The sequence below is a fragment of the Castanea sativa genome, chromosome 1, assembly GCF_040712315.1.
Source record: "Castanea sativa cultivar Marrone di Chiusa Pesio chromosome 1, ASM4071231v1".
NCBI lineage: Eukaryota > Viridiplantae > Streptophyta > Magnoliopsida > Fagales > Fagaceae > Castanea > Castanea sativa.
Genome location: NC_134013.1, coordinates 87,567,666 through 87,582,124, shown reverse-complemented (window position 1 = coordinate 87,582,124; position 14,459 = coordinate 87,567,666). Strand labels below are relative to the sequence as shown.

Below are 14,459 nucleotides of genomic sequence, written 5' to 3'. Positions count from 1 at the left end.
TCAAGCCTTGTGAACGGTTTTATGAAACATTTTAACTCTCCGTACGTGCCTTTTGATGAAACATAACCCTATGGGTATAAATAAATACTTATGTTCACTTGAAAAAGTAACTAACTTCACAAAATAGTAAGTTTGAGAGAAACGCAATAAATCATATGGTCATTCTCCAAAATTGCCATTTGTAAAACCCAACATCTTGGTTATATCCTAGGGACAAATTTGCGATAACACTTTAGCAACAATAGTGTGGGAGGGAAATATTGTCTAAAGAAAACAATATAGTGCCTCCAAATTATCTATTTTCTATTTGTCTTTTGTGTTAACATTGTTCTTTCATTATTACTTTGTGTAATATCCCCAACAATCTTAGACAATATTTCCTACAATGGAAGGAATAAGTGATGTTTCAACGTTGAAGATGTTGAATCATGAGTTGGTGAATTTTGATCGTTTTGATGGAACCAATTTCTCTCAATGGAAAGACAATATGAAATTCCTACTTACTGCACTGAAACTTTTCCATGTCTTGGACCCGAATTTGATGTCTTTTCCTACTGTGAGTGATGAAGATACTAATGAGATTAAGACACAAAAAAATAAACGGGAGGAAGATGAATTGATATGCAGATGACACATTCTCAATACTCTTTCAAATCATCTCTATGATCTCTACACATCAATGAAGTCACCGAAGGAGATTTGGAATAGGAACCGTTGAAGTGAAAATGAATTCCAGCAAGATGATGATCTTGACTAATGTTTTTCATGTACCCGATATCAAGAAGAAACTTATATTTGCCAATCTGTTATGTAAGAGTGGTGTAAAAATTGTACTTGAATCGAACAAGTTAATCTTGTCCAATGATGAGATATTTGTAGGAAATGGATATGCTACTGATGGCATGTACAAACTAAGTATTATTAATATAAAAGTTTATAGTTGTGCTTATATTGTTGATTCTTCATATTTGTGGCGTGCTAAATTAGGACATTTAAATTTCAAATACTTGAAGTTATGTCAAAGCATGGTATGATTTCATACAAGCATGATGATGAAAAGAAATGTGAAATTTGTATTCAAGCAAAGATGACAAAGAAACCTTTTTCTAAGTCCGATAGAAATTCTATTATGCTTGAATTTGTACATTCTGATGTATGTGAATTGGATGGTGTATTAACTAGAGAAAGTAAAAGATATTTCATTACATTCATTGATGATTTCTCTAGATTTACACGTGTATTTAATGAGAAATAAAGATGGTTTTTTGACATGTTCAAACGGTATAAAACTGAAGTAGAAAATCAAAAGGATAGAAAAATAAAGATGCTATGAAGTGAATATTTTTCTAATGATTTTTCAAAATTTTGTGAGGAGCATGATATAATACACCAAAGTTCAACCCTTTATACACCCCAACAAAATGATTTGGTTAAAAGAAAAAATAAGACTCTTGTAGACATGGTAAATGCTATGATCTTGAGTGCAAAGCTTCCTTTTAATTTATGGGGAGAGACATTGCTTACAGCATGTCATGTGCAGCATAGGGTATCTTCCAAGAAGATTAAAGTATCTCCATATGAGTTATGGAATGGAAGGAAACCAAACCTTTCTTACATCAAAGTATAGGGGTGTTTAGCCTTTTATAGAGTGGTATATTAAAAAAGAACAAAGTTAGGACCAAGAGCTATAAAAAGTATGTTTGTAGGTTATGCTGAAAATTCAAAGGCATATAGATTATTAGACTTAAGTTCTAATACAGTGGTGGACTTAAGAGATGTTGAGTTTATTGAGGATAAGTTCAGTAAAGATTCCATGGATGCTTTGATACCTACTCAAACACAACAAAGTAACTCTAGTCTAAATACTACTTTAAGTGATACTAAAAGGATTGAAAGTGGTTCACCACTTGAACAAAGAAAGAGTCAAAGGATAAGAAAAATAAAGGACTTTAGTTCAGATACCATTTCTTATCAAGCTCAATTGTACCTTGTTGAAGATAATAGACAAGTGGTCCTAAATAAAATACCTATAGTGTTTAACATAGATGATGATCCTAAAACATTTGAGGAAGCTATGACCTCTAGAGATTCAGCTTTTTGGAAAGAAGCTGTGAATGATAAAATTGACTCAATATTTTCCAATAATACTTGGGTCCTAGTGGATCTACCTACTAGTTCTAAGCCAATTGGTTGTAAATGGGTATTTAGAAGAAAATATAATATTAATGGATCAATACAAACCTTTAAAGTAAGGTCAGTGGCAAAAAGCTTTAAACAAAGGGAGATAGTATACTATTTTGATACCTATGCACCAGTGGCTAGGATCACGTCTATTCGTGTGTTGTTAGTACTTGCATCCATATATAAGTTGATTGTATATCAGATGAATGTTAAGACAGCTTTCCTAAATGGTGATCTTGATGAAGAAGTTTACATGGAACAACCCGAGGGTTTTGTACTTCCTATAAATGAAAAGAAAGTTTGCAAGTTAGTCAAGTCTTTATATGACTTGAAACAAGTTCCAAAACAATGCCTTAAGAAGTTTGACTCAGCAATTTTGTCGGATGACTTTATACATAATAGTTCCAACAAATGTATGTATTCCAAATTCACAAAGGAATATGGAGTCATTGTATGCCTTTATGTAGATGATATGCTCATATTTGGTACGAATATGAAAGGTGTATGTGAAACCAAAAAGTATCTTTTTTCTATGTTTCAAATAAAAGATTTAAACGAAGTAGATACTATTTTGGGAATCAAAATTAAAAGACATAGTGAGGGATTTGCACTGTGTCAATCTCATTATGTCAAGAAAGTGTTTCAAAAATTTGAACATCTTAATATAAAGGAAGCAAATACACTTTTCGATCGGAGCATAAAGTTTGGTGAAAACACTGAAAAAGTAATAGCACAACTCGAGTATGCTAGTGTTATTGGTAGCATGATGTATGCTATGTATTATACAAGACCAGACATATCATTTTAAGTGGGCAAACTTTCTAGATTTACAAGTAATCAAACTGTGGATCATTGGGAAGCAATTGGTAGAGTTCTTGGTTATTTAAAGAAAACTATGAGTTTGAGACTCTTTTATTCCGAATTTCTAGCAGTGTCGGAAGGTTATTCAGATGCTAGTTCGATTACTAGTGTGAATGATAACAAATCCACATCTGATTGGATATTCACTCTTGGTGGGAGTGTCATCTCTTGAGCATTAAAGAAATAAACATGTATTTCTCACTTCATTATGGAATAAAAAATTATAGCCTTGGTGGTAGCAGGCAATGAAGTGGAATAGTTAAGAAATATGTTATTAGACATAGAGTTGTGGCCACAACCAATACTAGCCATTTCGGTATACTGCGATAGTGAAGCCACCTTGGGCAAAACATACATTAAAATGTAAAATGGTAAGTCTAGACATATAGGTCTAAGACATGATTACATAAGACAATTAATAAAATCTTGTACCATTTTAATTGTCTATGTAAGGTCAAATAATAATTTGGCAGACCCTTTAACCAAAGCAGTGTCTTTAGATATGGTTGTGGTAACATCCATTGGAATGGAACTAAAACCCTTCAATTAAAAAAATCACCAATAGTGGGAATCCAACATCAATTTGATTTAACATAAGAGGTTTAAAGGGTAAAAACAAGGTATTGATACGTGGTTAGTAAAGCACTAAATTGTAAGTTAGAGACAAAACACAAGAAATCTTGTGGTTATTCTCTAAAATTGTCATCTGTAGAACCCAACATCTTGATTATATCCTAGGGACAAATTTGCAATAACCATTTAGCAATAATAATGTGGGGGCCAAATATTGTCTAAGAAAAACGATATAGTGCCTCAAAGTTATTTATTTTCTATTTATCTTTTGTGTTAACTCTATTTTTCCATTATTATTTTGTGTAATATCCCAACACTTAGGACCCAAATTTTTGTAATATAATATATGATAATATGACTTCCAGTGTAAATTTTTCCAAGTTGATGTTTGATGATAACTTTTTTTTTTTTTTTTTTGAGAAGCATGTTTGATGATAACTTAACTTAAGAAAAAGGGTTAAACACACAAAAAGGAAAAGAAATGGACAAGGTTACATAGTACTCAAAATTTATTTGGAGATTTTTTTTTTGTGGGTCTAAAAATGTTTGCTTTTTTTTTTTTTGGAGAATTAGAAATGAAAAATTGGGGCTTATAGTTTGATACTTTGACTGGTAGTTTGGTACTTAACGTAGAAGGAAAAAATAAAATAAAATAAAAATAAAAACTTCCTGCTCGCGCCGTCAAATATAAGATTGCACTACATTAATACAAATTTGCCCGTAATCTAAGCATAATCCTTCAAACAGAAGTAACATGGAATGATATCTATAGAATTCCAAAACAATAGCCTAATAAAAGTGATTGATTCTTTCTTTTTAAGAATTCCAAGACAAATTGCCCATTAAAAGTGAATGATTCTTCCTAAAAATATTGGTGAGAGACTCATGGCATACATACATAATAATAATCATATTTTTAAAAGAAAATAATTATAATTATAATCATTTAAAAAAATATATATAATTATAATCATTTTACCAAAAAAAAATAAATTATAATCATATTTTTTTTTAAAGAGCTTCTGATGATAACTGTTTATCATCAGATCAAGACACTAATTAGTTTTTGGTGTAGGCAGAGATTGAACCTCAAGTCTCTTATTCAACTATTAGAGATTTACCAATTGAGTTAATTGGAACCAACATAATAATCATTTCTTGTAGTATGTGATTTGTCAAATTCCGCTTAATAAAATTATGGATTTGGTTTAGGTCCAGTGCATCCAGTGCACTGGATACAGTCAGATAGTGACACATGTCTAAAAGTAAACATATGTTATTTTCTTAACGGGTCCAGTACTACCGGACATTGGACCTAAGCTTGGTCTTAAAATTATTATTATGAAGCCCTACTTTCTCTCAAAATTATTTTTTGAAGCTGTAGACCCACCTATGAAACCTTACACTTTGACACTTATTATAGGATGAAATGTGACCATTGATAATGGAACATAATAATACATCTGATTGTAATTTATATCATGATTTAAAAAATACAATTTATATCCATATCTATAGCCTATATATATGTATATAAATAAATGAATTAAAAATGCAATTATAGAGATAAAAAAAACCTGAAAAAACTACTAGATATATAAAAATTCAAAATGTAAAACTTTTGATTAATTTCATAATATTTTACTGCATAAGTTTTAGAGTTCTTACAATTTTATATATGATTATTATAATATAATATATTTTTAATTGAGTTTAAATTGTATTTTTTTTAGAAGATTCTATTATTTATTTAAACATCCTATTAACATTTTTTGATACCATTTCTTTAATTGGTATTGTGGCTGGCCAAAATTTAGCAAGCTAAATTTTAACCTCACATAATTAATTTATAGAGATGGGGTGTCAATCAACCTTTATTACCCTTGTTAGAGTGAATTAATCTTGTGATAAGAGAATAAGTGCTTGGAATACATGCGAGACAAGGAAATTGAATAATACTAGTTTTGGATTGATTAAGTTATGTTCCTCGGGATGGTTCGAGGTATGGATATACACTTGTTCTTTGATTATAATGATATTACTCTCTTTTCTTTTCGCTTTAGAGTTTTCATTTCCCCTCTTTACCTTATATAGTCATCCAGGTTGTATCTTGGCCTTCCACTTGGAAGGCTAGGGTTTATTTCCCTTGATACTTGTCCTACCAAGGTCTTATTAGAAGGTTTCTATACCAGGCTATAAACTGTGATGACACTATTTAGGAATCATTTTTTCATTTATGCGTCAAGCTAAGTGGGTTTAGAGCATTGAATGCGGAGGTGATAGATGATTTATCTATATTCTTCCATCTCTTGCTTAATGACCAACTTTCCTTCTTTTTCTTCGGTTCGTGCCTGATGGTCTTCAAAACTGGACTTCGATCCATTCAAGGACGTATTAGTATCCGTAGGCCTTCTAGTCTTCTTAGGCTTGTGGCGGAGTTGTCATATTTGCTCCGAGGATTCATTGATAGTACTTTTCGAGGTGTGCTTTTCTGGCATTGATCTCTTCTCACTCATTCCTATCCTTGGCTTCTCATCCTCCCACATATACAATAGACAGTTTTATATATAAACATAATTGTTATAACAGTTGTTCTTCTAAAAAATAATAATTATAACAAATTTCAATTAATAACTATCATAATTATCAATTTTATTTTTAGACAAAAAATATAATAGAGAAAAAAAAAATCAAACTTGATTAAATTTTAATGTGCATGGGTTACTAAATAGTAAATACCAACTAATATAATACAAAATGAAAATTTTTATTTTGTTAATTTTCCTCTAATTTGTCACACAAGTTTTCAAAACCTCACATTTTTATGTCATTATTCTAATATTATATATATATATATATATATATATATATATATATATATATATATATATATATATATATATATATATATACACAAACACACATATTAGTTGAGATTAAATTTTCTAAAATCCCTTTTAGATCCGTTATACACTTTATTAAAATCCTCACATTTTTATGTCATTATATATATTTTTTGAAACTTATTCTAATATTATATATACATATTGTGTTTAAATTTTATAAAAAACCTTTTTTAGAGAGTTTAACCTATGGTATCTACTTTTGATAATAACTATTTATTATCAAACCAAGATACTAATCGATTTTTGGTATAAATAGGGATTGAACTCCAGATCTCTTATTCAATCATAAGAGACCTTACCGTTATACATTCTATTAAAATCTTGTTACATCATATTTTATTTATATAGTAACAATAAACAATTATATACACAAAAGCAATTATAATAAATAATAGAAGATACTTATCAATAACTATCAATACTCAATAGTTATCAAACTTCATTCTTAGAAAAAATTAAAACAGAAAAAAAAAAAGGATCACATTCTATTAAATATTATTATACATTACACAAATCACTCACTAATAATTTTTTATGGTACCCAATTAAAATAGAAGGAATATATATAGCTTTGAGAATTATCATTATATATATATATTTTTTTTGAGAAGAAGTTTTGAGAATCGAAATAGAAGTACTTACGCTCTGTTTGTTTTAATAATGATGTTTTCTAGAAAATGAGTCATTTTCTAAAAAGTATTTTTTATAAAACTATCTCATTTTCTAATGTTTGATAGCAACTTTAAATAAGTTGAAAAACAACCTCTTAACTTCCCTTATTTAGCTTGCTGTGATATAGAGTTGTTTTCCAAAAAAATTTAATGAAAAACAATCTCTAAAAATAAGCCATACTTTTTATATTGACCAAAGATAGTTTTTCTTTGATTGATATTTTTTTATGCTACCAAACATTGAAAAATAAGGAAAACTATCTTTACACAAGATTTTCCATTAAAACAAACGGAGCGTTAATATATTGGGCAATACCTTATTTGCATATATGATAATCACCCGCCGATAGGTGCGTGTTCCGCATTTCACGTCTAGATAACCCGCTAGGCGCGTGTTCCGCATCTCTCTATTCCGCGTGTTTAACACGCGCTATCTCTCTCTCTCCGAGGTTGTTTCTTATTAGTATTTTGTCGTCCTTTTACATACATAATACAGTTCTTACTTAGGACACCTCTAAAACATTATACACACAATTACAGTTTCGAATCTCTCTCTCTCTCTCTCTCTGATTCTTTGCTTTTCTTCTAATCCCCACTCTCTCTTTTATATTCCCAAACCAATTTTTAGTCTCTAAAATCAAACACCATTGCCACCCAATTTTCTTCTTGAGCTGAAAACCATGAATCAAGCATCGTTTTTTTGAAAAAATTTTCCAAAATTGAAATTAGGGTTTGTGAATACATTTACAATCACTGAGTTTGATTAAAGAGAGAGAGAGAGAAAAAAAATGGAAAAGTACGAGCTTGTGAAGGATATAGGTGCTGGGAATTTCGGGGTGGCTAGGCTCATGAGGAACAAAGAGACCAAAGAACTCGTTGCCATGAAATACATCGAGCGAGGTCACAAGGTACGTGGCTTTTTCTTTTTTTTTTTTCTTTTTCCCGATTCATAAAATTGAAAAATATTACATACCCATGTTAGATTTTGCCTCAAAATTCTTAAAGCAAACCAAAAGTTTGGTTTTTTAGAGCAAAAGGAACAACCCAATATAACTCCACTTGTGTTGATAACATAGGAATACATGTGGCCGACCCTGACTAGTCCATTGAGGATCATAGCCGATCCCAAAAAGTTTTGGACTAATGCTTGGTTGTTGTTGTGTAATTTCACTGTATGTGTATGTGTTTGTATAGCTTCTGATTGGTTGTTTTATTTGCTTGTTTGGTTGTAGATTGATGAGAATGTGGCTAGAGAAATCATAAACCACAGATCCCTTCGCCATCCCAACATAATTCGATTCAAGGAGGTTTGTCTGCTTGTTACACTTTTGCTTTTTATGAATAAATATATATGGGTTTTGTTTGAGTATATAGGATAAGTTTGGATTCTATCATAATTATTTTCAGTGGTTAAATTTGGAGGGTTTTTTTTTTTTTTTGGATTTGTAGGTGGTTTTGACTCCGACCCATCTTGCCATTGTGATGGAGTATGCTGCGGGTGGAGAGCTATTTGAGCGAATTTGCTCTGCTGGAAGGTTTAGTGAAGATGAGGTTTGATCATTGTTCTTGACTGATAACAAGCTCCATCTTTGTAAATTTCTGGTTTTGTGATTGTGGGTTTGTAGTATCATGTTTGTTTTCTCTGAGAATGTGTAGGAAAAGAATATAAAAATATTCCCCTTTAGTTTCAATATTATGAATAAGATTCATGTATTTTCCTTTGCATCTTATCAGGCCAGATATTTTTTCCAGCAGCTTATATCAGGAGTTTGCTACTGTCACTCTATGGTAATATAAATACAAAGATATTTAGAGTTATTTCTGTTTCCTTTCTCTGATTGGTTTTGACTTTTCCTTTAATTTACTTTGTCCTGAAGCAAATATGCCACAGAGATTTGAAGCTGGAGAACACCTTATTGGATGGAAGCCCTGCTCCACGTCTGAAGATTTGTGATTTTGGTTATTCAAAGGTTTAATTACAGATTCAACTTGGTATGGGAAGTTTTTCTCTCAGGTATATGTGAATTTTTTTTTCCTCTGATTAGTTATATTTTTGCAGTCATCTCTGCTGCATTCAAGACCCAAGTCAACTGTTGGAACTCCAGCATATATTGCACCTGAGGTTCTTTCTCGGAGAGAGTATGATGGCAAGGTTTGTTGTCCCCTTACATCGTGCATTAACCCTTGTTGCATGCCTCGTTTTAATTTATTTTTCTGTTAATAAGACAGATTTGGATTTGCTTTTTCTTTAGATGATTCATGCATTCTAATTCTAGGCAACTGAGACAATTGAATAACAATGTGTGGTTATGAGTTGAAAAGCTTCCGATTAAACTTACAAAAAATTATTATTTTTTGAGCCAGAATGGTGTTTTAAGGACTGGGTTTTACACTGGGTTGATGAGTCAAAGCTTGAAAGAATACAATGGAAGTTGTGAGATATATGTCATTCTCTTTCTTTGGTTATAGTCAGCCCAAAACCCTAAAGGAACCCACTACCCAGTTACTTTAGCCCTGTAACTAAAGCATAAAAAAACCATTATAATGCACTTTCGGCTATCTGCAGATGCCCCTGACCCAATAAGGAAAGTCATAATTATACAAGTTAATTTCTCCTGGCACTATTTTCAGTTAAAAGAAATTATTTATACAGGTTTCACCAACTAGTAACCTCTTGAACAAGGCTGAATATTTCAGCACCATAACGGTAAAGCTTGTGCAGTCTTGTCTACATTCCATCAAAATAATAAGCAAACAAAATGCAGTTGTGTACACTTCAGCATTTTTGGAGAATGATTATATGAAAGAATCGGTAAATTTGATAATTGAGGCACTTTGCTGACTACATTAGTATTTATTTATAAGGAATTTATTGATATGCTACAGACTAGCATGATAAACATTTACATTTGGCAAATCCTGTTTCCCGTCAACCTTTCAGCTGAACTATTTTCCTTCAAACTTGCTCCGTATCATATCCAGATTACATTCTGCTTTGAAGACCTGATGCATGAGCCTTGTGCTGATCATCTTAACCATTGAGTTTCTGCTTGCCCATGTTCTTGTTTAAGTAAATTATAAATCACCTATTGCTCCCACAACTTTGATTTTTTTAGAAGAGGTGGGCACCACTCATATGAAGCAACAAATAATGATGCATCTAGTTAAAAGCATCAAGGACTATGGTCATGATCTTTGTGTATTTCAATGAAAAGGCAATAGCAGAGTACACAATGAGTTTTGCCCCCTGGCGTCCCTTCCCCCACCTATGCCATTTGTGTCTCCTTGAAGCCCCCTTGGCGGGCTGGTGGAGCATGGTCATATGTGATCCTTTTTAAGTTTACTTCTTTTGTTTCTGGCATATAGTTTTGCCTGTCAATGTGTTATAGAAATTGCCGATTTTAAATTTTTAATAGAAAAACATCCCACCATAGTTATGGATCAATTAAGGCCATCCTTTTTGTCATCATATATTTGCTTTAGTCGCTACAAAGCCCACTCACATATTAGACACTTTCAGAAGGCAAACATTCAAACTCTTCTCCTGCCTGTGAAGTACAAAAAGTTGTTAAACTATGTTCTTCTCTCTTGTTTGACAAGTATCTTTGTTTATTTATTTTGTGTGTGCAAAGGGTATAATATCATTTACTTTGCTGGTCATATATAATTTTTCTTTTTGTTTGTTCAGATGGCAGATGTATGGTCATGTGGAGTGACTCTGTACGTTATGCTGGTGGGAGCATACCCATTTGAGGATCCAGCAGACCCTAAGAATTTCAGGAAAACCATTAATGTAATATATTTTCATTTTGGCTGTCCTTAATATTTATAAGTTTCTTATTTTAGCAGTTGAATGGCTTCCTTTATCATTCTTATGCAGCGAATAATGGCTGTTCAATACAAGATTCCAGACTATGTTCACATATCTCAAGAATGTAGACATCTCCTTTCACGCATTTTTGTTGCAAGTCCTTCAAGGGTACGTATGAGACTGAGTTGCTGATCTTTGCTAAAGAAATTTGATCTACTTAATTGGAAAGACATGAATGACATCAAACTATTTTGTATCTATACTTGTTCTCAAACGCTGCTTTTTTTCCCCCTTAAAATAAATCTGAAATGTATTGAGAAAATTTGAGGTTTTAGTCTCTTGAAAAATTCTGGCCTTCTAGGAACAGAAACATTTCTCTCTCTGACATAAAGACAAAACCAAAACTTGATGCAATGTGAAAGAATTAAAGAACAACAAAAAGAATAACCTAGGAGCCAGCACCTAAGGTTGCTTGGAGTTAGTACCTAACGGGATAGAAAACCTAGGAATCAGCACCTAGGAAATAATTCCAAGAGAAACAAGCAAACTGTGAACTTCCTTCCCCCATAGGAGTATAATGCTGTGCCCATATAGACCATGCCTGAATTCTAATTCTTGCTGACTAAGGAAACCTAATTCTAAATGACTTGGTTTAATCCATTTGTTGAATTACAAAAGTACCCTTGACTATAGGATATTAAATAAGATACTAATTAGCCTAATTAACTACCAAGAACCTAAAACCCTTCATCACATTAAAAATCAGATCTGCTTGTATTGTGCCTTTTTGGTATTTCTTTAGAGACAAGCATGTGGCAAACTATACTAAGAATCATCCAAGATCATTTGAAGTGCACAGTGTGCATCTAATCTTTTTTTTTTTTAAGATGCTCAATTTTTCTGTTTTAAAAAGTTATATAACTCAACAGGCACAAGTATGGTGTGTAGGACCTGTTTTATGGAGTATAGGAGAGATATTGTTGTCTAACAGGAGTAAGAGATAGACATCCTATGTGGGAATAATTGTTTTATTTGTTCCATGTTCTTGATCATTTTATTGTTATCGATGAAGTGCCCTCTGTCGCCCATGTTGATGTCATTCGTCATGTATGATAGATATATTGAGAAATGATGCTTTATACTTTTTATCATGTTTGCCTTCTTTCTTTTTATTTTTTCTTTTCTTCTTCTTTTCAGAGGATCACTATTAAAGAAATCAAGAGCCACCCGTGGTTTCTGAAGAACTTGCCAAGGGAACTAACAGAACCAGCTCAAGCAATGTACTACAAGAAAGAAAATCCAAGCTTTTCCCTCCAAAGTGTTCAGGATATAACAAAAATTGTTGAAGAGGCCAGAATTCCTCCACCAGCTTCCCGATCGGTTGGAGGCTTTGGTTGGGGAGGAGAAGAAGATGGTGATGCTAAGGAAGAAGATACTGCACCTGAGCAGGAGGAAGAAGAAGATGAATATGAAAAGAAAGTCAAGGAGGCACAGGAAAATGGAGATGTTCAAGTCAGTTGAGGACCTACTTTATTGCTTCTTAATTATTAGAGACCTAAAGAGTTTTGGTTCTTGAATATCTCTTGATTTCAGAATGGTTTTGTGTTGTATAAAATTCAGTTTTCTGCTCAGCACATGGTGTTGAATAAATGTTTGTAAATTTATAGTGTTGTCGTAAAGTCTGTGAATTTAAATTTTATCTTTTGAGTATATTAGGCTTTTAAACACCCCATCTTTTTTTCCCAAAAAACAGGTTTAGAATTTGTTTACTTCCCCGCTTCTCTTCTGGGGTCTGGAGAGAGGGGGGGAGGGGTTGAGCTGTAAGGTTAACCTTAAAGGTTTTGTATGGTCTGCAGGTTCTATGAAAGAACCTGAAATTGTTGTAAGACTATTTGACTCCCTTAAGTTGTATGTAAGGAGGCTTGGCTGTTAAAAAGTAACTATTTCAATAAAAATCTGTTAGTGTATGCCAATTGAAAATTATAATTTTCATCTTTTGTGGACTTTGAATTCCAGGATATGGTATACCAATGAATGAATTGATGCAAGATTTATTGAAAGAAAAAGGACCCTTGCTATAGAACAAAGCACTGAATTGAGCTTTAGAAAGCTGCTTTACGCATCTGCCAAACCCCAAATAATTATATCCCCCTCCTTGCCTCCAACACAGGGACGAAGGGAGACTTGGACTAAGGGGGTCAAGTGTGAAGCTTCTTGAATAAATAAATAAAAAAATTTGTTGGTCCTTGCCTCCTACAGAGAAAGTGAGACTTGGACTAGGGGGACAATGACCCCCCCCCCCGGGGTAATTTTTTTTTAATTTAATATATACATAGACACCAATTTTAGAAATTTTGTTTTATAAAATCACACTTTGCCCCTTAACACTATCATTGATTCTTTTAAGAGTAGTACTCTAACTATAGCCTTTCTATAATAGTTTTAAAAATTATTGTGATAGTAAAATTTTATTGGTTTGTATCTGGATCCATTACTTATGTCATATTTTTACTTACTAATAACCATTTACCTCATAAATAATTTGTAAAAAAGTTTGTAATTCTAACATTTCCCTCATTTTAAAAGCTAGATCTAAAATCTAAAGCAAAATAAACAAGCCCAAAAAAATTATTCAACAACAAAAATTACTTAGTAAAGCTAAAAACAATTAAAGTCAATCAACCAATTTTATCCAAAATAAACAATCTGACCATTTAAAAAAAATTTGTCCATGTTTGGATGCACAAAAAAAAAAAAAAAAAACCATTAGCTGTTAAGTAACCGACCTGAAAGCTAGAGCCACTGCATGCAACTAATAGCAAAACTACCTCTAACTTAAAGTCCTGACTTCATTCTTATTCTTACACCCCACATGCACTCATACTTGGTAAGATGACTATTAGAATTTAAGATTGCATTGCGATAAGAGATGGAAGTCTCGGACATTTTGGAGAACACTCGGTGAACTAAATAACTAATGAATAAAAGGTACTGCCGGAGAATAAAGTTTTATCTATCTGTTTGGTTGTGAAAAGAAAATTACTCTCTTTTACAGCCGCTTAAAAATAGATGAACTTTCCTCAATCTGACTAATTTTACTTCTTCATGGAGGATCATTTAATGTTACATTACGTATTTTTCTTTAGCTATCAACTTTTTGGCAAAATGACCCAAAAAAAAGAAAGAAATAGTGGAAAAATGGAAAAATTCTCTGGAACATGCTTGCCACTTGCCAGGCAATGAAAGAAAGAAAGAAAGTGACTTGGAAATAAAGAAGGGTGGTGTCATTCACTCACTCTCTAGTCTTGGGTCCTTAATGGTCGTTATGGTCGTCCTAGTTAATCGTCAGGCCTTGCGTTTGGCATGTGGCGTTAAAAGGACTTGACCTTGACGTGTCTTTTGGGGAATAAGAAAGATACATTAATTATTGTCATAAATAACGCGGATTCATTTGGT

The 14,459-nt window shown here is 32.2% G+C and overlaps 1 protein-coding gene across 1 annotated transcript; it reads left to right on the top strand.

Annotated features, from left to right (window-relative positions):
* The first annotated feature begins 7,677 nt into the window (after positions 1-7,677).
* LOC142618142 (serine/threonine-protein kinase SRK2A-like) lies at positions 7,678-12,983 on the top strand. The gene is made up of 9 exons (XM_075791106.1): positions 7,678-8,100; positions 8,425-8,499; positions 8,642-8,743; positions 8,927-8,980; positions 9,070-9,162; positions 9,252-9,344; positions 10,881-10,985; positions 11,073-11,171; positions 12,201-12,983. Exons 1-9 carry the CDS (start codon positions 7,981-7,983, stop codon positions 12,522-12,524), a joined length of 1,065 nt encoding a protein of 354 aa, XP_075647221.1. The 5' UTR covers positions 7,678-7,980; the 3' UTR covers positions 12,525-12,983.
* The last annotated feature ends 1,476 nt before the right edge of the window (positions 12,984-14,459 follow it).

What these genes read in the sequence shown, in the direction of transcription:
- LOC142618142 (XM_075791106.1), top strand. Translation starts at nt 7,981, where the DNA reads ATGGAAAAGTACGAGCTTGTGAAGGATATAGGTGCTGGGAATTTCGGG. An exon ending in GAAGGTTTAGTGAAGATGAG is followed by an intron (nt 8,744 to 8,926) that starts GTTTGATCATTG and finishes GCATCTTATCAG; the next exon opens with GCCAGATATTTTTTCCAGCA. An exon ending in GTGATTTTGGTTATTCAAAG is followed by an intron (nt 9,163 to 9,251) that starts GTTTAATTACAG and finishes ATATTTTTGCAG; the next exon opens with TCATCTCTGCTGCATTCAAG.